Below are 24010 nucleotides of genomic sequence, written 5' to 3'. Positions count from 1 at the left end.
TCGGTTGTAAAAACATTGTTTTAAGACATAATGACCCTGAGATGAACTGACATATTGCTCCTGTGACATCATATTGAGCTGAGAGATACACAAATTGGTGCTGGTTGGTGGAACTGGAACATTAATGCCACGTCCCTTCGCCTAAGCCGAGCACACATTTAACATCAAAGACCCCTCAGGTGGGTACAGTCTACAGCAGGACAGATTCTTGTGTCGGTTTGAAGCACACACTCACGATTATGGAACGTTAAATGTCTCTTGTTTTAGTGCTCAGCACTGGCAGTTTCCACAGGATCTGATTGCGCCCTCTCAATTCCTGCGTTTCCAGTGCAGCGGTCTGTCTCCAAAGCGTGGCAGCAGCGTCCCTCCACTTTGCTCAATTCCATTCAAGTACGCTCAATTATTTGACGGAGCCCGCTGCAAGCATGCGTCGTAAGTGGAGTAAACAATGGCGTCTGCATAGCCGTAAAGCCAAGCTTACGTTCCTTGTACTCCGGTCGGTATCTCCTTAAAGGCTTTATATGCGATTTTTCACACTTAAATATAATAGAAATCAAGTATATCCTCTGAAAATAACTCTGTGAGTCATGACTGTCTACAATGAGTGTCCCCAGTCCCAGTCCAGCTGTCTGTGATGTTTTCCGAGCCGTATCTACACTTTGTTTACATCGCCGGGACAATTGAGGGACAAGAGAAAAGAAGAATAACATACTGTACTTACTGCTTAATTGAATGTCACGTAAGCATTTCTAGATCACACTCATTTCAGGTAAATTTGCAAGCAGTGTGAAGATACGAGCATAATAAAGATCGCTAGCATGCTAACACAACAATACAGCGCGAGTTGTTTTGGTTTCATGCTGGTGCTCAAGGGCGAAATCTGCTGGATCAAAAAATCGCATATTCTTCCTTTAAAGAGGCCACACTGACAGGCATCTCCTGTCGCTAACAGACTAACTATTGACAGTACTTCATACAACCCCACTTCAAAACTACCAAACTATCCCTTTGAAGATTGTCAGCTGATCCCTGTTTTCTATTTGTTCTCTATTTAACACATTAACAACTTAATACTGGTGTGCGTGCTTGGCCAGGTCTTAAAATACAGATTATTCTGAAAGTCCTGTAAAGGTTGAATCAATATGAGTTGAAGTTCTACTTTAAACATCGTGCATGTTTTAGTGCAGCATCAGAGAAAGGGAGTGCTGTGTGGGATGAGTTTGGGTAGTAGCGATGCAGAAAGTTTGACCCCTAACATGCAAATGTGGAAGTGAAGTGAAGCTGCAGCTCTCATGGAGCGCTCTGACATTTTATTATTCAAATCAGACGACTGCTTTTGTTCTCTGAGGCATGGAAATCAATACAGGACTTTAATCCACACACACATTTACACTCCTCTGGAAACTGTTTTCTGCTGAGTATGTGTCATACAAAGTTTACAGTCTGACACTTTTCACTATATAACTTTGTACTTAACATAACAAAGTTTTTTTGTGCATACATATTTGTGTATTCATCTGTAAAAGTCCTTAAGTTCAATTGTACGACTATTTACAAGAAGGGAGCTCTTGTTTGTGGGTGTGTGTATGTGTGCGTTGGTGTGTGAGTAGTCTCCTGTCTCTGTAAAAGACCTGTTTGTTTGTCATGACCTTCACAGACAGAAACACACACATACACACACACACACACACACACACACACACACACACACACACACACACACACACACCAGCTGTTTTTGGATGATGTGTGTGTATGTGTGCCACACAAAGACATCATGGTTCTCATGTAACCAGAGAGCATTATGCTGCCATAATACACACACACACACACACACACACACACACACACACACACACACACACACACACACACACACACACACACACACACACACAGGTTGAATTGAGGACACTGAACGATGACAGTGGAGTTTTAAAGAGCTGCAGTTTTTGCTTATTTTTTAAACCACAGCCATATTTTTATATATTTTGTGTCTAAACGACCACAACTTAATTTTCCAGGATAATTCACCTGATGCAAGGACATTCAATAAAAACTTCTCCAGGCTGAGCACCGTCTATCACCAGCCTAGTTTGAACATTTCTGATTTAGGTTGAAGTTACACCTTAAATCTTACACCCAGCTCCTCGTAGGTGTTAAATCCTCTTTAAAATATGGTTGTCATGGTGAGGGTTCTGAAAGGTGGGGTAACTTTGAGGAAGAGGAGGAACCGAGGGTTTCAACGACGTTCGTTTTCAACGAGTGGAGATCATTATATCTTGAAGAATAACTTTACCAAATGCTTAGTTGAAGATTTCACCGCTCAATATCGCCGTTGTTATTTTACACTCGCTGTAGTTGTTTTTAGGCTTATTTATAACTTACTCATAATGCTTTGTCATATTTTACGTTCATTTTTGTCGCTGTATGTGGATTAACGTCCGTTAACAGAAGTTATTTTCAGCTGTTCCTCTGTTGAGAGATAGTTTGGCACAAGAGGAAGCACTAAATTAATTAGTTATGTTTGACTGTGGTGTTTCTCAGGATACAGGATGCATCTGCTGGACTAGTCCTGTGTTCTTCAAAGCATTATTACTGCCACCCGACTGCATTCAAAAGAAACACACATTTTATCAAACACAACACAAAAAGGTGCCCGGAACAATATTTCTTGTTTCTATTTTTATCTGCTATTTTCCTGGATCTAAGCAAACCCTTTAACCCCCCCCCCCCCCACACACACACACACACACACACACACACACACACACACACACACACACACACACACACACACACCCACACACAAACACACACGCACAAACACACACACACCCACACACAAACACACAAAACAACAGGTAGAAGAAACTCAGGTGTACCTATGCTTCTCTCAACCATTAAAAACTTAGCACACTTTATTTATGGCTAAACACTGTAATTCATTAGAGCTTAGTTCTAAAATCGTGATACTCAGGTCAGGTGAGGAGGTAACCCAGGGTGAAAGGATTTGTCCGACCAAACTCCACCCTCCATCAGGGAGACCAAGGCCATTCGAGCTGTGGGTTTAATTTGTGAAGACTCAATGATGTCTGGTCTATCTGACTCTGATCTTTTATATCGTTCTGAATATTCATGATCTTGAATTGTGTTTGAGTTCCAATCGTCTGGAAGAGGTCAGACAGGCCAATTACTTTCCCAGCTGGTCTCTTAAAGGTGCACCGATCAGACTGCTTAATATTTGTCTTTGGAGGTGGTCCACCGAGTCAGAGTCGGTCATCACAGTCATAAATCGTTGCTATCTTGGCACAGTAACGTTGGTCCCTCCTCCTCTCCTCTCCTGCAGCCTAAATGTGATTTATGAATGTCCACTTCAGGGCGTCTGCTGCATGTCCAGCTAAGAGTCGGCCTCACTAATTGAATCTTTAGCTACTGACAGAATTTGTCCAACAATGTTAATAAGAAGAAACAGAAAGCAAGTGAAGATTACGAGCTGAGGATGGAATCTGTGTGTATGGTTGAATTCAGACAATACTTTGTGGTATTGATTTGATATAAACTGTAAGTTTGCGATCAGGAGGAGTCGTCGAGTGTGGAGAGGTTTTGGCAGCAGCAACGATAAGCGGATTCTGCATGTTTAGCACACTGGACATCCTTCACACTCCGATGTAATGAATCGATTTGTGATAATTGGCAATCTATTTCACAGAGTGATCCCCAAGCACAGAGAAGGGAACCGACAAGAAGAGTTTCACAGTAAAGAACCACGACTGAGGTTGACCTTGTAGGAACTTGGCTCGAGTTTTGCAGGTTTTATGGATGAGCAGCACAAATAATGGTCTCTATGTTCTTCCTGTTTTCCTGCAGTGGGTGCTGGCCTTTGAGATCTTCATCCCACTGGTCCTCTTCTTCATCCTCCTCGGCCTGAGGCAGAAGAAGCCGGCCATTCCTGTCAAGGAAGGTGAGCAGACTTATCACAACCTGAACATCAGGGGATAAGTCTTATAAACAAAATCTACAACATTGATACAATGCTATCAGTCTCAAAGGGAATTTCACTTTTTGGTGACATGGGGCATCATTTTGATGTAATTTGGGGTCAACAAATCTAGAATCGTTAACGTTGACCGCTTCAGTTGGCAGTCATGAGAAGAGCTGTAATGGTTTCAGCGTTATATTTCATATAACACTGACGGGCTCAGATTGTTTTGCTAAATGTCTAAATGTGAAATGTGTTTAAGAAAAGTTGCATTGCTTGCTTCAAAGTCACCAGACTCCACACATATCAACAGTTATTTATCTTGCTGAATGCTTCCTCCATTTGTCATGTTTTGTTTTGTATTGTTTAGCAATTTAATTTTTAAAGGGCCTTTGTCTGTTAACAATGTTTTTTTTTTGCACTGGCAGCGCCCATTTTCTCTACAGAACCAATGCAGTTCAGAGTTTTGAGAGAGTTCAGCATCCTACTCACAAAAGCACCCTCAGTGTCCGCTGATTTTTGTCACAGCGCTCACAGTTGAAAACAGTTAAACTTTTGGAACATCACTGCACTTATCAATGTCACTACTCCCTCGCAGACCAATCAAAGTCATGATTCTACATCCATTGTCCCGCCCCTTGCATTGAGACATTACTTTTACTATTGATTTTTGACTTTGTACTCATATCGACCTCCACATTTGTAGATGTTGCTGTCTGGCTAAAAGGCTGCCTCCCAGAGCCTAAAGCCTGCCGTGAGCAAGGGAGAAGGAAGTCATGTTAAAAAAAAATCAGTAAAAGAAAGATACAAGACATATTGTGTTATTGTTTCACTTTTCACTCTAAAAACGAATAAACATGTCTATAGCTCCATATGTGCTAGAAGGAGTTAGATTTATGCGTGAAGCCATTTGTGGACTCAGGACCTGAAGGTTGACCTTTGAACCAACAAACTACAACTAAACAAACCCACTCACTGATATAGGCAGAAGTCCTGTGTCTTGAGAGGTCAAAGTATTGCTTCTGTCAATGGAGTCAAGTGGCTTTGAAGAGAGAGATGTAACAGCTGATTCTGGTTAATAAAGAGGATCTTAATCTTAATAAACTACAAACTGCTGGAGACACATTTGAGTTGATGGCTGCAATGGTTTAAAGGTCATTGGCTCAACATCTGTAGACTTGATACTTCACTTCACTTCACTTGATATTTACTATCAACTTGGAGACATTAGTATGAAGTTTCAGTTCGTAAAGATTGGTACTAAAATCCTGACTTAGAGTCGTTTGTCTACATGTGAAGATGATATTGCACATGTGGAACCGTTGCAGTGAGGTGTGGGTGGGTTCAGGATGATCAGGATTGCACTGACGGTGTTGAAATAACATTTTCTGTCCTTCTCTCCTCATAAACCTGCATTAGGGTTGTTGTTCATTTGAATACAGAAGGTGAACACTTCTGCTGAGTCATGTTTGCCTCAGATGTGCCTGCAGTCATAAAGACGTAACTGATGCATCTGCTGCTGTTACCAAATGTGACTCTCACCATGTGCTGTACTGTTTGTGTCACCTTCTAGTGTTGTGTTGTTGTGCTGGTTCATGTTTGACTTTGTGTCACGTCCACTCACTGTAGCAGTTCACTTTTACGTTGATGTGTTTTTTTTTGTCATTTTCTTCACCGTTTTTTTTTGTTTGTTTCTGTTGTCTCATTTCTTCTTCTCTGAATGTTTTTTTTCTTTCTGTGCGTGATGCATGTTCACAACATGTCGGATGGAGCAGTGTGTAAGTGTCCTAATCATTTAGTTTGACACCTGATCCACTCATGAAAACATCTTCTGGTTGATTTAACCCTGACGTGTTAATCCTTGCTTGGGGTGTGTTTTGTGTCTGTCTGTTTACACCAAGTGTGTGATCTAACCCTGAACTATACAACACACCGTGAACCTGTGCATTCAGTCACTCAGAGACTCACAACAATTGCTTCTAAAATTAGAAATCTTATCAAGGTATTTACTCCTGAAGAGTGAGGTCTCTTCCCTGAAGGTCATAATCTCACATACTTAGGAATGTATGCCTGCATGCTCAATGATTCCTAATAAAACAGTTGCAGTGATTCCCAATCTTCATGACCTTTTTGATCGATAGTTTTTGTAATTAACCCACGGATATGAACACAGACAGACTGTCCAGTAACAGAATGTAGCCATTGTGAGCGAGCAGCAAACAATAAGTATATATTTACAGCCTTTACCTCAGCTAGAGAGAGGTAGAGCGAGCTCATACAGATGAATGAGAGTGAGGGAGCGTGTCACAGAAGAGGAGAGACAAGAAACTATAACTTGGTTTGGTCATCTGTTTTTATGTGAACAGATGATGTAAGTATGTGAACAACACTGCAGATGATATAGTCTCTGTTAAAGGTCACATATTATGCAAAATACACTTAAACATGTTTCTCTAACATTATGGACTCCTGAGTCTGGCAATAAAGATGATGATGATGATGATTAATATGTGTCTCTAGTCTGTCAAGAACCCCCCCAATAATGAGAAAAGTCCATCCTCTCTGACTTTTGCATGCTCCACTTTTCATTAAAGGTCTACTCAAACAGGTCGTTTGAAGATTTTCCCTTTGTGACATCACAAAGGGCAGTAACCCCTCCCCGAGGTGGGTGACACTTCCACAGCTAGGTGTTTGTTCTGTCCTCTGAGTCTGACTTCTCACCGTAAACAATAGGGCATTGAGCAAGAACGCCGAGCCACCAAAGCCCTCCCAGAGAGGGGTGTGGTCAAACAGCTCATTTACATATTTAAAGGTACAGACACAGAAACAGCCTGTTTATAGCCCGGTTTATAGGCATGATCAAATACAGGATAAGAGTGGATTTTGAGTAAGAAACTTCACAGACATGTTTTAGGGAGCTGTGAGACGTATTTCAACTGGTTGAAAAGGAGGATAATGTGACCTTTAACAGTTACCGTTCATCCTCTCATCATCTGTATAAAACGAAGGCCTCCTCACTTCTCTGTTCATTATAAAAGATGAATTATAAAATTATGAAAGCTGAATATACACTGCTGAAAGTGTGACGTCATCATTTTATATGACCCCCAACTCAAACTATGACTCACTTCCAGTGTCCCTGTGCTCTCTCCAGCAGCAAACAGAAGGTGCAAACAGCATAGAAAGTAAACATGGAGGAGACTCTGGAGAGGGCTGCTGTCACCCAGTCCTCGCTGAATGTGACGCCAGAGTTTGACGCTCTCTTGCTGTTAGAACATGGTGTCAGGGTAGTGTTGTAAGCTCAGATGTACTGATGAAAGTTTGATGCTGCTTGTATTGCTAACCTAGCTTACTTTGCGGCCTCGATCAGCTCAGATAAAACAAAACACTGCATACACACATAAAGACCCGCTGTGGCTAAAAGATGCTTCTGCTACATTTTCTAGTTTTCTTTCTTCTTTAAATTTTCCAACAGGAGAATGATGTGAAATTATCTTAACAGGAATCAAGCTGTTATTTTGTTGTCACTCTGCTCGACACCCAGTCTGTGCAAGATCTTAGAATCTGTGACTTAAATGTCTCAAGATCTAAGAGTGTAGAAGAAATACTTTTGTTGATCTTAGAGGGGAAATTCCAGTTTTTCACTCTGTTAATGAACATGCTACACATACACACGGGCCAGGAATACACAGGAGTATACAAACCAAAGACTGTAAATATTAATGGATGAAGTCTGAGTGACATCACCCATCTGTTACTGCAGGGGGCTTTGGAAGCTCATCGGTTGCTGTCGCCATGCTGGAAATGCTCTCACCCTAACTTTCAGTCAACCTTAAGACACGTTAAGAGCGAGAAAATATATATATATATATCATCTGCTAAAGACTGTAACATTACCTGTGCATCTCATATATGAGATGCTAAAAGTAAGTCATAATCATAACCTCAGAAAAAGATCTTTCTCTCAGTGATTGAAGCCTTTTGTTGTTTACTTAACTCTCATCTGTTTTTTGAGTCTCTGAATGACTGAATTTGGGGTTCTAACTATCTGTGTTTGTACTGATATACAGTAATTATAATTGTGTGTGTTCCTCTCAGTCCTGATGCATCTCGTTTGCTGTGAGCTGACAGGGCTCTATCACCATCAAAGCCTCTTTTGTTAAAACACTTACTTTTAACAACACCCTCTAACAACACTGTGTCAGGACAGAGAGGAACACACTTAAACTGTATGAAATGAACTAATCGACAACTCCCACTTTCATCTTTTTAAACAAATGGGCTGCACAATAAAGTTAAATTATGTCACTGATGACTGTTTCATGCCAATGTTTCTTTTGACATTTGAAAAAAGCCCTCACTGTGCTCTGCAGGCTCTTGAATTATACAAACATACACATTTCTTCTTCTGACTCAAATGTGCTGTCCCTACCTGTGTGTCCTGGTGTGTGATTCATTTGTGTGTAAATCATTGAATCTACTAAATGTACAGCTGATGTATTAATCTAATAAATTGTTCTTTATCTCCTCTAATTCTTGTTTCATACTGCAGGATGTGAGGGGGGGAGGGGGGGGGGATTCTAGTATCTTTAAACCTCTACCCTTATTTTGTTCACATATTTAAGGGTTTACATGACATGAATGTGCAACAAGTTTTACATTGATTCACCCTGCAGACATGAAAATGACTGTAATGACTGCAACATAATCTTTTATTGCAAATATTGAAAGTTCTTGTTTTTTCACTAGCAGCTTCGATTGATATTCTGAGTGTCTGGCACCATTATCAGAAGAGTCCCAACATAGACAGGCTTTTTTTTTGTTAAAATTAAAGTTAAAAGAGCCATTGACAAAAACAGTGAATTTGCCTCAAACAGGAGTCCACGGCTTCTTTGACTAGCTGCTTGGTTTAAAGTCTTGTATGATTTTAAAGTTGAATTGGTTATCTTAGCTCCAAAACAATAACAAAAAAAAACACCAACAAACTAATTTAACTTGGTAGTAGTTCAATCTCATCAACCATGTTAGCGAGAAAACAAGTGTTTAGTCAGTGGGGTTTGGTGTCTATGAAGAGACTGGTGTAACAGCTGTTCCTGTTTAAAAAATCATCTTTCTCTTCATCAAAAAGCTCCACCTCTGTAGGGATCCTTTCTATGTTGTTGTCAGACATGAAGGGTAACTATCTGAGCCTGTCAGGGACAAAAACTTAACTTGTCTTGCAGCCATTTTCACATTCCAGCTTAAGCAGGCTGCTGTGGCAATTCAGAAACTTGTTGCACCTTTTAGTCAGTAACTCGTAAACATATGTATTAATAAGGCTCAAATGACATAATAAGATAATTCCCCTTTAACAATGTCTCTCCAGTTTCCATATTCAAAGCTCCTGTGAGGAATTTTTGGCACCTCATGTGGACAAAACGGTATCTTACTGTATATCTCTTTGCTGATTTTGTCCTTTACAAGTTTGTTTGATAACCAGAAAATCTCATCCTGCTTTATTTATACAGTCAAGAGTATCACTCATCAAAAATCTGTCTTAGGAACATGTGGGAGAAAAATAAGGCAGTTTAGTCAGCGTGCTGTTAATCACTTCATCTGACCCCCATCCAGTGATTTCAGGCATCAAAACTAACCATGTAGAAATAGTCATCCATGTCCATTATAGGTTCATTGACCTTTGACGGTAAAACAGAGGCAGTGTTATTGATTTTAGTAAGTTTCATAACCAGCTAAAAATTCTTCACTGGAGCTTTAACTAAATGATGGATTGTGATTAACGCTTTAAATTGATGATTTTTATTCTAAACGTTCAGAGAAGACACACGTCAATGACCTGAATGAACACACCTACTTTATGTTATTATGTTTAGTGCATCACTTACTGTAACTATTCAAATACAATATTAAAGTACAAGCTGTTTATAGCTTGATTTCCTTTCATTTCTCATAAAAAAACACTTTTGTCTGATTAAACCTTTTCATAAACTGGACTATTCAGAGTTAGACTATTTACTGTGAACTTTTTTAAAATCTGTTGAATTGGTGAACTTTTGACAACTTCAACAAAAAGTTCTATACAGGCCATGCAAATGTGAGTTCTATAAATATCTGGTGCACATTTTCAACACAAATTAACTCATAAAGTCAACAAAGACGTGCTGCATATAATTAGAACGATGCCGAACGGGAGAGTTTAATTTCTCCTGAGAGTTAATCAAGCTCTCAAAGCCACTCTCTGGCTTTATCTTCTCACCGTCTGTTCTGCTTATTCTGCTCAACTCTCTGAGGTTGTTAAAAGGGTTCACATTGTGTTGAACTCAATCCTTTAAAAAAATCTGGTTTCTGTCCAGAAAAGAAGTGCATTTTATCCATCCAAGGTAGAAATAGTTCTGTTCTCAGTCAGAAAGCTGTTTGGGGAATTTTCTTTGGTGCTTAAATCAAAGGTGTTGATTTACTTCAAACCACCTCAGTGAGACAATCTCTTTTACAAAAAGAGCCCTGGATGGTTAATATCCAGAGGAGGGCCATAAAAACAATACATAGGTAAGAGAATAAAATAAACATGAGTAAAACATATAAGGGGAAAAATAAGTAGAGATAGGACCAATCCAAACTAATATCGGTATTGGGTGTGATATTGACATAATTTACATATTGGATATTGTAGTGACGGTGCAGATCCACGTCACCGATTAATAAGACCATTGGGCGCTTCGAACAATCTCAGCTCGTGCTGTCTGACTTTGAAGACATTCACATTGAACTGTAAGAAGTGCCAAATCATCTCCATGACGACGTTCAGACGAGACGGAACAGCTCCTTCTAAATGTTCAAAAGTACAGTTATTACACTTCAGTATCAAGATTAATTTGAGTTTAAGTTGGTGATTCCTGTTTGTGTGTGAAGCCAGCACAAAGTTCAAATTCATTTATTTGGTATAGGGATCTTGTCTCAGTTTTTGGGTTAAAAATATGACAAGTGAATATATCATTGATCATTAATTGAATGGATGCTGTAGAGTTTTAAAACTTGTGGTATCAAAAAAGTATCAAAATATTGAAAGCTATCACAACCTTGTGTGATACAGTGACAGATCGTCTGTCTTTGTTTTTTAACGGATGATCAGGATGATAAAAGACAAACAGGCTGGGGGAAAAAGAGTGTTTTTGTAGGCGAACATTCAGCCTCCTCTCTCACAGACAGGCTTAAACACAACAGTTACCATGGTAACATCAGCTTATTATTCATGGACACATAGGAATAAATCTCTTAGTCCATATTTTCATCATTTAGCTCCAAAGTGATGAAAGGTGTGTGTTTTCAGCGTTAATATGTGTGAGCCTCTCTGACCGTTAGCTGCTGTGTGTCGTCTCCTCGTCTCTGACTCTAACACAGAATCTCTGCCTCTGTTTTTTCCTCCTCATGTATCTCCTCCTCCTCTTTTATCCTCACCTGTCTCCTCTAAATTCTTTTTCCCTCCGTCCCCCATCCTTCCCCTGGTCTGTGGTTTTATATTTTCTCGGTTTTGTCCGTCCTGTCCCTATGTGCAGCCTTTTACAGCGCTGCCCCCCTCACCTCGGCCGGCATCATTCCCATCATGCAGTCTCTGTGCCCGGACGGACAGAGGGATGAGTTCGGCTTCCTGCAGTACAAAAACTCCACGTGAGTACATTCTTTGTCAGCGATGAATTATCAGTTACATAACTTTATTTATAAATACATTCTTAGTGGGCAGGACCAAAAAACATGAGCATGGTCAACCATTCGCTCTCCACATTCCCCTCAGATGAAGAGCCGAGTGACACTTTGTTTAGATTTCTGTTTGGGAGCGTTACAAAAGCTTTACAGGTTTCTCCAACAGAAGTCTGTCCAGGTCCAGAAGTTTGAAGATGACGACTTTATCGTCATGTCTCCACATGTCTTCAGTTATTTAAATGTTGAGCTATTTTTTCTCCTTCCTTTTTTATAGTCTGTTTTGTCCTTGTTCTGTGATGTGATGTGATGTCATGATAACTTGCTTATTAGACCCTTATTGTCACCTGAGATGTACACAAATATCTGAATAACAGCTGGTGACTCTCTTGGGCAAGAGCCCATTCACTTCTTTTTACAAAAACAAATCAAATTCACACATTATTTATGTGTCTCTGTCTACTAATGTACAGTATATGTTGTTCTTTTGTCATTAGTTATTGTATTGGTTGTGCTTGTCATCGTGGTTTTATGTAACTTGTTTTCCTGTTTACCACCGATCCACTACAGATGGATATTAGTCTATGGCTATAATCTGGCATATTTAAATTTTTTGTTTCATTAATGTGCACTGTCCCTATTTTAAATAAATAATTAATAAATAATTACCTGTCAAGGTCCTGCCTGTCCAGCTCATACAGACTTTGTACAGAGAAAAAGAACAGGTGACCTTTCAGGGTGCTGTTTGCTGATTGTATTACATTTGAATAGAAAAAGGCTGTTTTTCCAATTTTCCCATCATTTTGTAAAGGACATTGGACTTATTTTTTTGTCATGAAGTATAAATACTATCACCAAATTTTTAACTGAGATACGGGTCCAGTTAAAATCAAACCATATGGATTCCTGCTTTGATACCATGGCAACAAAACTAGAAGTACAAGGCACCCAATGTTTAGGTAGCTTCTTTTATTTGATTACCAAGAATTGCAGGTAACATTTTAGTACCAACATTAACAAAGTATTTTGTTAAGACAGTTTAGACAATGCTCTCTCTCTCTCTCTCTCTCTCTCGCTCTCTCTCTCTCTCTCTCTCTCTCTCTCTCTCTCTCTCTTTCACGGCAGGATTTTTAGTTCTAGTATCAAAGTATTGACATTTTGACGACCTTTTGACAATCTTTTTTCCCAGTTGAAGTTTGTTAATTTATGTTTCAGCTGAACGGTGTAATGAAGAAAAGGATGAATGTTATTTATTTCTTATACGTGCAGATTTAAAAAGTTCTTTTGACTCCCTCTGTCAGTGTGAGCCAGCTGCTGGAGCGGATCAGTGAAGTGGTGGAACAGAATCGACTGTTCACGTCGGACCGGCCCGGTTTGGGTCAGGAGCTGGAGACGCTGCAGCAGCACCTGGAGAGCCTGAGCTCGTCTCCTTTACCACCAGACTACAACTTCAACAACAGCCAAGGTCTGACTATCAGCCTGATTTAACTGATGTGCTGCTGTGATGACTTTCTCTGTCTCAGGTCTTTGTAACTTTACAATGAAGTCGTGAAAAGCACCGATGCAGAGAGACGCTGTTTGCTCTGCAGCGCAGATAGGGGTACATTTAACTCTTAGTGTGTGTTTTGTGAATCAGACGTTGTATTGTTGTCTGCATTTGCACAGGTTTGCAAGACGCAATAGCAGCAGAAGTGTCATCTGTTTATATGGTCTGTCAATGATATATTTTTGTTCAGAAAAAATGTACTGCATCTATAAAGTCTGAATGGAAGTTAAAAAACAGTAACAGAAAGATGAATATTAAATCATTATTTGTGTGTGTGTTGTGTGTGTGTGTTTGTTGTGTGTTGTGTGCAGGCTTCACCCTGGCCAGCGTGTTTAGGAACCAATCATCTTTCCAGCAGTTTCTTATGAAGAATCTTTCTCTGTCGGAGTCCACCAGCAGCCTGCTGCTCCACACTCCCATCAGCCTCAGAGAGGTGAGCACACACACACCTCTTTAGCTCAGTGAAGGCCATCATTCCATGTTAAATAATGATCTTTCCTGCTGATTCATTCAAATTCTCTAAAATATTAAAAGGGACATATTGTGAAAAATTGCACAGGTTGCACTGTTTGAAAAGGTGGAAAAGGGGGATAATATGTGCTCTAAAGGTTGTTGTCCCCACTTAAGGCTGATTAGTGAATTTGCAGAATCAGAAAAAAAAAAAAAAAGGGATGCATGTCTGAAAGTGGCCTCACATCCTCTTCAAACACATTTTCAGTCCAGTCGTCCAGACAGAGACATTTAAAAGATGAGCATTTGTCTTCTCCACTTCTGTCGTCTCCTGTTTGAGTGAATCACATCTTTATACACTGAAACACAAATAATTCATGTCCATCTCAGCAGCTGCAGGGTCTGAAGGAGTTAACCAGCAGCTGTGCTCATTAAAGTCATCACTGAATGATAACGTACACACACTGATGTCTGCAGTCAGGATGAACATTACTGTAGCTTTAGTTAATCAACCCAAACTATTGTCCCATATTTAAAATAATCAGTGCAGCAGTGAGAGCAGGCGGGTGTCTGCAAACATCTGTTTCAGGGAGACAAAGCTCTGAATCCATTAAAACAAACTTCTAGTGGTTTAGTAGAAATAAAAAGCATAAAATTGTTCAACTTTTTATCAGCAGGAGGTTGTTAGTGGTGAAATATATTTCACTTTAAACCTTACAACCTAGGGTGTCACGGTTTACAGGGGTCAAGGTTTGGTTGACACAGAGGTCAACATGAAAAACATCTCCTGGTTTGATTAAGAAATGTAAGACAAAATAGAAGATGTGCCTTTAGGAAGAATGTGTTATATCTGTGATTAACTTGTGAGTGTGGGACGTTTGAATGCTCCTTCTAAAGGTTCATAATGAATACTCCAAGTTGATGAAGTGTGCGATCATGGTGAGATAGCTTTAAGTGAGACTGGAGGTCCATCCATCTGTTGTTAGTGAACAGCGGGTTACTCAGGCTCAATCATGTACGTCAGTAAAGGAACACACACTGGGTTATGTGAAGATGTGATGGGACAGTGTGACGAGGTTTGAGTGCTTGAAATACACACTTGAAGCATTTGAGTGCACAGCCCTAGAAATGTGTTGGCAGGATGCAGACGGCCTAGTGGTTAGGTCACACGCTGTGTATGGAGGCTTTAGTTCTCCAAACCCGTGGCCCGGGTTCAAGTCCGGCCTCTGGCTGCTTTCCAGCATGTCATACCCCACTCTCTCTCTCTTTACCCAATATCCTACTTTATCCACATTCCTGTCAAATAAAAGAAAAAAGCCCCAAAATAAAATCTTTAAAAAATCTTTATTCAATCAATCAATCAGTCGATCATTATTTGTATAGCGCCAATTCATAAGTGTTATCTCGAGACGCTTTACAAAATAGCACATGGGATAATATGCAGACAGGATTTCTCCTTTGTATTCCTCGTGTTCCTGTTGTCCACACTTACTTGCTGCTGAGGTGGAGGTCAGAGCAGGCCGTACAGGAATGAGGACGGCGATGGATTAGGGGAGGAAACAGCCCGATGGTGGTGGCTGGGCTTATTGGCTTCAGTAATGTCCTGTACCCTCTTTAAAAAATTCAATATTAACATGTGTGCACGATATAAGAAGTCCCTTTATGAGGATTCAGACACTTTGACAATTAAACTAAGATTGAATTGTCAATATAATAAAAATAAATGTTAATGTCCTTTGTGTGTGTGTGTGTGTGTGTGTGTGTGTGTGTGTGTGTGTGTGTGTGTGTGTGTGTGTGTGTGTGTGTGTGTGTGTGTGTGTGTGTCCTGCAGGTGTACATTCTTATCTTTGGAACATCTCTCAAAGACGGAGGGGTCGCCCAAACTTTGATTCAGGGGGCGAAAGACACGACACAAAAACCTGAAGACAAAATTCATCATCTAAAGGTGAGATCATACATGCACACACACACACACACACACACACACACACACACACACACACACACACACACACACACACACACACACACACACACACACACAATACACACACAATACACAGAGCTACGTGTCAGAACAGGTCCAGCTCATGGGAATACACTTTCAGCTGTTAACTACAATTAAAATCAGAGCCTTACAGTGACTGAAAACTCCATGTGATTAAATATCTGATATTAGCTGTGAAGCTGTTTAAACATGAAAATAATTCAAGTTGTTTCAAACTCTTCATTTTAACAAACTGAATAATCATAGATCTTTCTCTGTGAGATTGGCTGAGGAGTCTGTTTTGAGAATACTTTTTTTAGACGACCTATTGTTCTCTCTTTAAAGTGGTTCTTGCTTCATGGTCAGTGTTTTACCTTTTTTCATGAACCATTTTAAATTGAAATGCGAATGATCATCCAGTCACACCGTAATTACAAGTCAGCCTTCAGTGCTGACTCCTTGTGCTATTCTTCTTTTTATAAAAAGCCTCTGATATAAGCAGAGATTAAGAGTACGATGTTAGTGCGTTGTTAGGGTTTATGTCATAAGCTGGTTCCAACATTAATGAAAAGCTCTCTGCCATGTAAGAGAAACATGTGTCTACATTATTAGAATCTAAAATACTATTTCAGGAACAAATGACTCATCTGGGTTTCTGTCATGTCAGTCAATAATATTTTGATAATATAGTGAAGTACTGGCCATAGCTCTGTGATATCTGAGCTCATTTTGCCATTGAAACTGATGTATCATGTTTTCACACATGCACAAAACGTACACAAATTTGACTTTTTCCTGAGAGTACCCTGGTAAAATTTCTGCAAGAAGCTGCTTAACACAGAGGCTAAATTGACTGTAAATGAGCGGGCGGGGGTGATGTTGTTTATCATTCCACTGGTGTGATCTTCATTCATGCAGTGAGGCTGCTTCATACTCTTTTCTGTTGTCTAGTATGTTCTAATCCATTCTTTCACTGATACTGGGAATGCGGTCAGTTAAATATAAAGGCTACAAATAGTCATCTTAGTGTCTGACTATGTCGCTTCAGCCACCATCGTGAATTCCGCAGTGTCTTTTTTATTTATGTCTTTCCTCTTAAGACCTCTCCTCTGTGAGGTGATGTGTGAATAAGCAACTCCAACTCGAGAAGATTTCAGGGGCAGGCTGTCCTGAAATGTTCAGGAGTGCATGCTCTGTATGAAAGTGTTTTGCAATCCCTTAAACAGTAAAGTTTTCTTTGTCTCCTTCTCTTAGGAGCAGCTGCTGGGAGACGTTCACAGTCTGGATGGAGGGCTGATACACAAAGCGTTACGTGACCCAGCGAAAGCAGCCCACAGGAAGGCTCTGCTCAAACTCATGTCCCACGCTTTGGGTCTGCCAGAGGTCTCGGGAAACCAGAGAACTGACCCGCAGGGCCTGAAGGAGGTGGAGGTAAACCTGCTGATTCTCTGAGCCGTGTTGAGCCTTGAGGAGCAGGACTGAGAGCTCATTTGGTTCTTCATAGACGTTTAGAGTCACACAGATTTGTTCAGCTCCTCTCCCCTTGACCGTACCCGGGGACCAGTAAGAGTTTGTAACAGAGCGTTTACTTAAACATGTTAAACATGAATAAATTAGATTATGCATACAACATGCCTGGTAGTCTGTCAGCGCCTGTCAGTATTTATTCCAAATGAGTTCCAAACCATACTGTTTCATATCTATGTGAATATACACCGGCAAAATAGAAGTGATTTGACAACTGAAGCCCCTGTCATTGTTCTTGTTTTTTTAATAACCTTTATCAACACACTGCTGTTTATTTAACTACATAAAATAGGTGAAATAGATGTTTCTTAAATTATTGCGACCGCAATGCTCATCAATTAGCCTATTAATTGCATTTGCCATTATGTGTTAGCATCAAGCTAACAAACTAAGATGTAGGTCACGGTTCAGCTGTGAGCATCTATAGTATCATTTATTTTGTTTGCACTTTATCCGTGATATTTATCATTGTGATTAAAAAGTTTTTAATTGACAGAAACTTTACAAATCAACATCATCGAATTAATTCTGTCGTCCACAGGAGGTCCTGCTGACTGGAGCCATGCTGGAGGTCCTCACCTGTGAGGGGGGCGGGGCCAGCGAGCTCGAAAAGATCCTGTTGGTGCCGGAGAAGCAGCGACCGGTGCTGCTGGCCTATCGCAGCGCTGTGTGCAGCGGAGGGGAAGCTCAGAGGTCCGAGCGCTTCAGGCAGATGAGTCAAGAGCTGAGAGAGCAGATCAACATGCAGAGAGTCACCGAGAAGGTACAAAAACATCTGCTAGAGATTCACACCTCAGAAACTACCACTGACTGTATATTCATCGGTCTCTTTCCAATGTACAAAAGTGGATTCAAAACAACCCTGTGCAGGCTGGAGGAGCGGAAGAATTGCCGCCACTTGGTGATACAAGCCTAATTTGTCCAATAAACTGTCAATCACAACACTGCATCAAATAACTACTTAAAACTATTCAGAAAAATTACACTTGGACATTAATCAGCATTATAAAGAACCATGACGACAGAACCCAGGATTTATAACTTATACTGTAGCCAGTCAGCAGGGGGAGCTCTAAATATTTTGGCTTCAATTTAAGGCGGCTGTTGTTTCGTCCATCTTACTATACAGTCAATTGAAACTATTTATTAATTCAATAAATCTAATCAACAACTGTGATTTCGGGGAACTTATTTTGTCCCTCCCCCTCGTCCCTCAGCTCCACCTGGAGCAGCCCCGCGCTCTGGCTCCTCTCTCTCAGTCCCACCTGAGGGTGCTGTTGAAGGACCTTGCAGACATAGAAAGACTCCTCAGAGACGTGGACCTGCTATCTGGCCTGGCACGCCTGCTGCCCAAAGGAGCCTGTGCTGGTCGAACTCCGGCCTCCCCCACTAACGTGACCTGGCACCTGAACACCACCACCTGGGGCCCCAACACCACCGACACCCCCAGAGAGGAGGGGGAGGACGGAGGAGCAGAGGGAGGAGTAGGAGGAGGAGGAGTAGGAGGAGGAGGAGGAGGGGGAGGAGGAGGAGGAGGAGGAGAAGGGAAAGGGAAGGAGGAAGCAGAGAATCCTCATTCTCAGTTTTCAGCATTTGTGCAGCTGTGGGCCGGACTGCAGCCGATCCTGTGTGGGAACAACAGGTGAGACATAAACAAGATGATAGCTGTGTTTGTGTGCAGGAAGTGATCTGGTTTAAATGACTGTTTAACACAACTTAAGACGATTTTTAAAATTCTTTTGAGACCATCCTCTCCCTTCATAATAATATTTCAACTGCTGAGATCTGCACGGTTGATAATGCAGATAATGCAATCAAATCAGCTCTGCTTGAGAGGCGTTGAGACCAAGCGGCAACCTCCGGTCTTGAAAACTGAAGCCAATGCGGAAGTGCAAAATCCTTCAAGTTTGTCGAGTGTCAGCAAGTTTGTCGAGTGTCAGCTTGAGGCTGGTTCCAGGAACATCGGAAGTCGCTTACACACAACAGGCAAAAAATCTTTTTTACAGCATAAATTAACATTTTACAACCAGGTACAAAAAAAGAAATAGGTCTGATTAGTTATTATCGATGTAACAGTTCAGCTTAAAACTTGCCTCAGCTCCAGCTCTCAGCCTGTCGTTAGGTTGACTGAAAGTTAAGCTGAGACAGCATTCCCCCCCCCACAGATTTAGAGACTAATGCACACCAATATGAATTCAATAAAAATAACAATAAAATAATAAATAAATGATTAAATAATAAGAGACATGATATAAAATGCAAAGCAGTCAAATTATAAATTAATACACAAAAAATGCTGATAAAATATAGTAAAATCGAAGATGTAAAGAATATTCTAAACTACAGAATGATAAAAAGACAACATGTTCATAAAAGGTGTTATAAACAGATAATCATGGTGATAAGAAATACATATACACAATGATATGCAAAACTTGAGCACTAAAATGTTAATTTCAAAGCAGAATAGGATAATGATAGTGATAATTAAAGAAGTTAATGATAAACAGAGGGACTGAATAAATTAGATTTTAGTCTCAGCTCCTCTCAGATCCTCTGAAGTCTCTTCCAAAGTCTCTGAGCGTGAGCAGCATCACCAAACATTTCTGTTCTACTCTGTGGAGGAGCTAAAAGAGAAGAACAGGAGGATCTGAGGGGCCGACTGGGTTCATAAACTCAAACCATCTCTGAAAGGTCATCTGGTGCAAGGCCATGTAGTGCTCTATAAGTCATTCGAGATTTTTGTTCAAGGTTTTTTTATTGGTGTTTTAAAATGCAATTTCGAGACATAATGTTATATTAATAAAATGTATTCCCTACTTCTTCTACTATGCACAATAAGAGCGAGGCATGAATGTGGGATTTAGCCAATAAAGACATATATTAATGACAGACTTTTTCAGTAACGGTCTGTTAGTACAACAAAGCTCACGGCAAGACAAATTGTTTGTCTGATATTTTCATGAAAAAATCTCCAAAAGGGTCCAATAACACAAACACAGCCCAGAATATAACTTTAGTGACTGAAGTAGCTGAGGTGAGACAGCTAGCAGACAGCTAGCAGCTCCCACCTGTCACTCAAAGAGACCACGCCTCCAATTCTACATCACTATAAGCCTTAATAAAATGTAAACAGGCAAATTTTGACATGTTTAACATGGGGTTCTATAAGGATTGACTCACTGCAGGAGAAAGCCTCTAGTGGACACAAGAGGACCTGCAGTTATTTAAAATACATTTTAACAACTTGCGACTGATCATCATCTGCAGATCAAACACTGCAGCTCTGTGACTCAGCAGAAATGTTTTCTTCCCTCTAACATTTTATACTCGTGCTGCAGGATCATCGAGCCGGAGGCTTTGAAGCAGGGGAACATGAGCTCTCTGGGATTCACCAGCAAAGAACAAAGAAATCTGGGCCTTCTGGTTCACTTGATGACTACAAATCCCAAGATCCTCTACTCCCCCATTGGCTCCCAGGTGGATAAAGTGATCCAGAAGGTGAGTTACTGTGACAGCTCTGTCCTTAGTGTTCGGGTTGAGCTCACAGTATTTTTCTCTGACAGCGCAGAAAGTTTCTAAACTTGAATGAAGCTGCATTTGTCTTTTTACTTTTTAGTCCTAACAAACTGACATGGCATGTTGGAAATTAAATCCTTAAAATAAAGTCACACATGTTGATATTTTATTAACTGCTGTAATCAGTGGTTTCATTTACAGAACCAACTAAAGGCATAATTTGTCTCTAACTTTGGTGAAGTGAGACCTACAATTGTTTTTCCTCTCCAAAGATCATTCAGTTGTAGTAAATGTTTTTTAGAGATGAATACTGAGATATAACAATGATATAAGACGCATCAAAGACTCTAGCTTGTATCGAGCCTTGAGGATGGACAGGTATTTGTTTTCTTGTTGGTAACAAATCCAGCATACCAAATACCAAAACAAAAATGAATAAATCCCCAAACACTTACTGTGTGCACATCTAAGACCTGAGAAATCTTCTTCTGTGGCTCAGAGCTCCATTGTTGTGAAGAAAATACACAACAGTGAGCCACACTGTTGCACTGGGGGACTGCAGGATGTGTACTTTATTTTGTTTTTCTTGCATTATTTTTTACTGAAATGAATGGCTTACTCGTGAAAAACCTGCTCATGCAGTTTCAGTAACATTGATGGATGATGAATCCAAAATCAGAGACTCCCTGCATGAGTAACACTGAGCAAACTGGGGGAAGGTTTTCATCATTTTTATTCTTTTATTTTAACATCCTGGATTCACATGAACACCACCTGATCAGTTCAATCACAGGTCGTCTCTATTAGCACTAACATGCACAGATTATCTTTGTGTTAGCACAGACTGACTGCTGGCAGCAGCTCTGTAATCCTGAATCTGAGCGAGTGGGCAGGAGACAGTGTGAGTGTTCATACAGAATCTACTCACAACAGAAAACATTAGTCAACTTTGTTTGTGCTCTTTGCATGCAGGCAAATGAGACGTTTGCATTCGTGGGGAACGTGACACACTACACCCACGTGTGGCTCAACATCTCCGCCCAGCTGCGGACGTTTCTGGAGGAAGGCTGGCTGCACAACCGTCTGGTGTGGCTGCAGCAGGTACGCACAAGACAACTTCTTTAAAAACGTCCTGAACTCCTGTTTATTTTGTCCCACACGTCTTTAATTTGACACAGGTGAAGTTTACATTATAGAAAAGTTATGTGGTTATTTTCATAGCAGCAACACTCAGCATGGCCTCATTGGTGATACCAAAGGATGCCTGACTGTGGAACCACAAAAATACATATTTCTTCATAATTAAGCTGTTGTAGTTTTGGTTGTGTTTTAGCTTCAACATTTTCACAATGCGAACATGTTGCCTTTCAATAAGTCCACATTCATCTTGGCTCTACAGTTCTTCTGTTACAGGCTGTTTTATTTGATAGGGTAAGCCGATGAGAACATTTGCTTGAAGAAATGGCGCTTTAAAGGCGTTATTTGTTTGCATTGTAGTCCGTAACTGTGCACACGTTTCACCGTCTCTCTCCAGCTGTCCTCAGAGCTGCAGCAGAACCCTGAGCTGTTGAACGGCACCGACAGTGAGCTGATGCAGAGTCTGATGGAGGGAAACTACAGTCTCCCTAACACCTCCACCCTACTGGAGCAGCTGGACACCATTGACAACGCGGCCTGTGGCTGGACACGCTTCATGTCCAAGGTCAGTGTTTGTGAAGAACAACAGATATATGACAACTGATTTGTTTAAGGCAGAGTGTAAGTAAATGTTTTATGACAATAACTAATAAAATAGCAGCTACCACAGGCCATCTTCACAGGAAGTACCTTTTATCAGTGCAAACTTTGAACCTGGACCACTCCAAAAGATTTGAAATCGTGAGGGACCCCACACATTACACATATGATGATCGATTAAACAGTTTAGTTCCTTTAGTTTGTTGAGAGCAATGATCAAAACAGGACCACACACACTAACAGATTCTTCATCAACAACCAGAGTCCTGACTATAAAAACCCTCGCCGTCAAACAAGACTTTAGAGGAAACAAACTGAGAGTTTGGGATAGTTGTTTGAACTACTTTTTACTGAAAATTCAGTTTAATAAATGAAAACATTATTGATGAAGTCTTGGAGACGGTGTTACATGTTACAGTGTGAACTTGGTGGTGAGTAAAAATGGATTTGCTTCGGTTGTGATCTTCCTTCTTTAGTCGACTAGCTCCCGAATTTGCTATTGTTTTGTTCATGTGACTATCCCCAGATGTCCTCTGGGGTCTACTCACAACAGGGGATCTGAGTTGGAAATTCTTTGAAATGGAGAGGTCCAAAGTTCTTCTGAGCAGATCACATCACTCTTAACACACCTCCTTCCACAGGACAAATCTGACAAGATCATCTTTAGAACCATTAAAAAACAGGACCTTTCCCACTTCTGTGGGAAGCGAGTAACCCGATAAAATTATAATATATTTAATTTGTGTCTCGCTTTTTATTAAAAACAATTCTCAAAGATCTAGAGAGTCAAGAAAACATTATCAGATCAGCCTTCTTGTAGTAGATGTCTCCTGTATTATTTATTAAACATACAACATGTATCAGACTAAATGTGCCATTTAGGACAGACTTTGAATTCTGTTACTTTGCCGGCTTCATGACCAGGAAAAGCTCCTCAGTCTGAGATCTTGAGTCAAGTAAGTGATCATTCATAGTAAGTGTTTATGAAGTTGGAATTGACAAAAAGTCTTTGAACATCACAGATACTCTTGTGTTTCAGTGTGATGGATTAATCGTCATCAGCTTTACTGTTTCTTTTATGAATCCTTTTCTCCGGTTGAAAAACGTTTGTGTCTTTGCCTTGTGATCCCAGGTCAGCGTGGACGTCTTCAAAGGTTTTCCTGACGAGGACAGCATCGTTAACTACACCCTGAACCAGGCCTACCAGGACAACGTGTCTGTGTTTGCCAGTGAGTCGTCCCTCTGTGTCAGATTGAGATCTTTGGTTCCTCAGATCTGGCTCTTTTATTTCTCCCTCTCTCTTTTCAAATGTACGGTTTCAAACACACGGTTTGGTTGTAGTGCACACAGGAGGCAACACTGATGCCACCGATAGCTCAACCTACCAGCCTCGGTGGCGGGTTAATAAATTTAGTGTAGAACAGAGTAATCTGTGACAGACATCAGCTCAGATTGAGTCCCCTACTCTCAGCTTGTTTTTCTCTGAGACTTTAAGAGCAGAGCCATGCGGACCTACACCTCCTCCTCATATCAGTGTTCACAATGAAAGTGAGTTAGTGCGCAATAATCA

At 40.5% G+C, this 24010-nt stretch overlaps 1 protein-coding gene across 2 annotated transcripts in view; it reads left to right on the top strand.

Moving 5' to 3' along the window:
• Positions 1-24010, top strand: part of abca2 (ATP-binding cassette, sub-family A (ABC1), member 2) — a 73759-nt gene that overhangs the window by 18168 nt on the left and 31581 nt on the right. For both annotated transcript variants that reach the window (XM_020641138.3, XM_065963377.1), the window contains exons 2-13: positions 3871-3964; positions 11533-11644; positions 12976-13139; positions 13532-13653; positions 15502-15615; positions 16912-17088; positions 17726-17947; positions 18402-18826; positions 20526-20685; positions 21676-21804; positions 22238-22405; positions 23573-23669. In XM_020641138.3, the coding sequence (XP_020496794.2) occupies positions 3871-3964; positions 11533-11644; positions 12976-13139; positions 13532-13653; positions 15502-15615; positions 16912-17088; positions 17726-17947; positions 18402-18826; positions 20526-20685; positions 21676-21804; positions 22238-22405; positions 23573-23669 (1984 nt within the window). The remainder of the gene's footprint in view (positions 1-3870; positions 3965-11532; positions 11645-12975; positions 13140-13531; positions 13654-15501; positions 15616-16911; positions 17089-17725; positions 17948-18401; positions 18827-20525; positions 20686-21675; positions 21805-22237; positions 22406-23572; positions 23670-24010) is intronic.

The sequence above is a fragment of the Labrus bergylta genome, chromosome 2, assembly GCF_963930695.1.
Source record: "Labrus bergylta chromosome 2, fLabBer1.1, whole genome shotgun sequence".
NCBI lineage: Eukaryota > Metazoa > Chordata > Actinopteri > Labriformes > Labridae > Labrus > Labrus bergylta.
The sequence above is the reverse complement of the archived record's forward strand: the minus strand, read 5'-3'. Positions and strand labels throughout refer to the sequence as shown.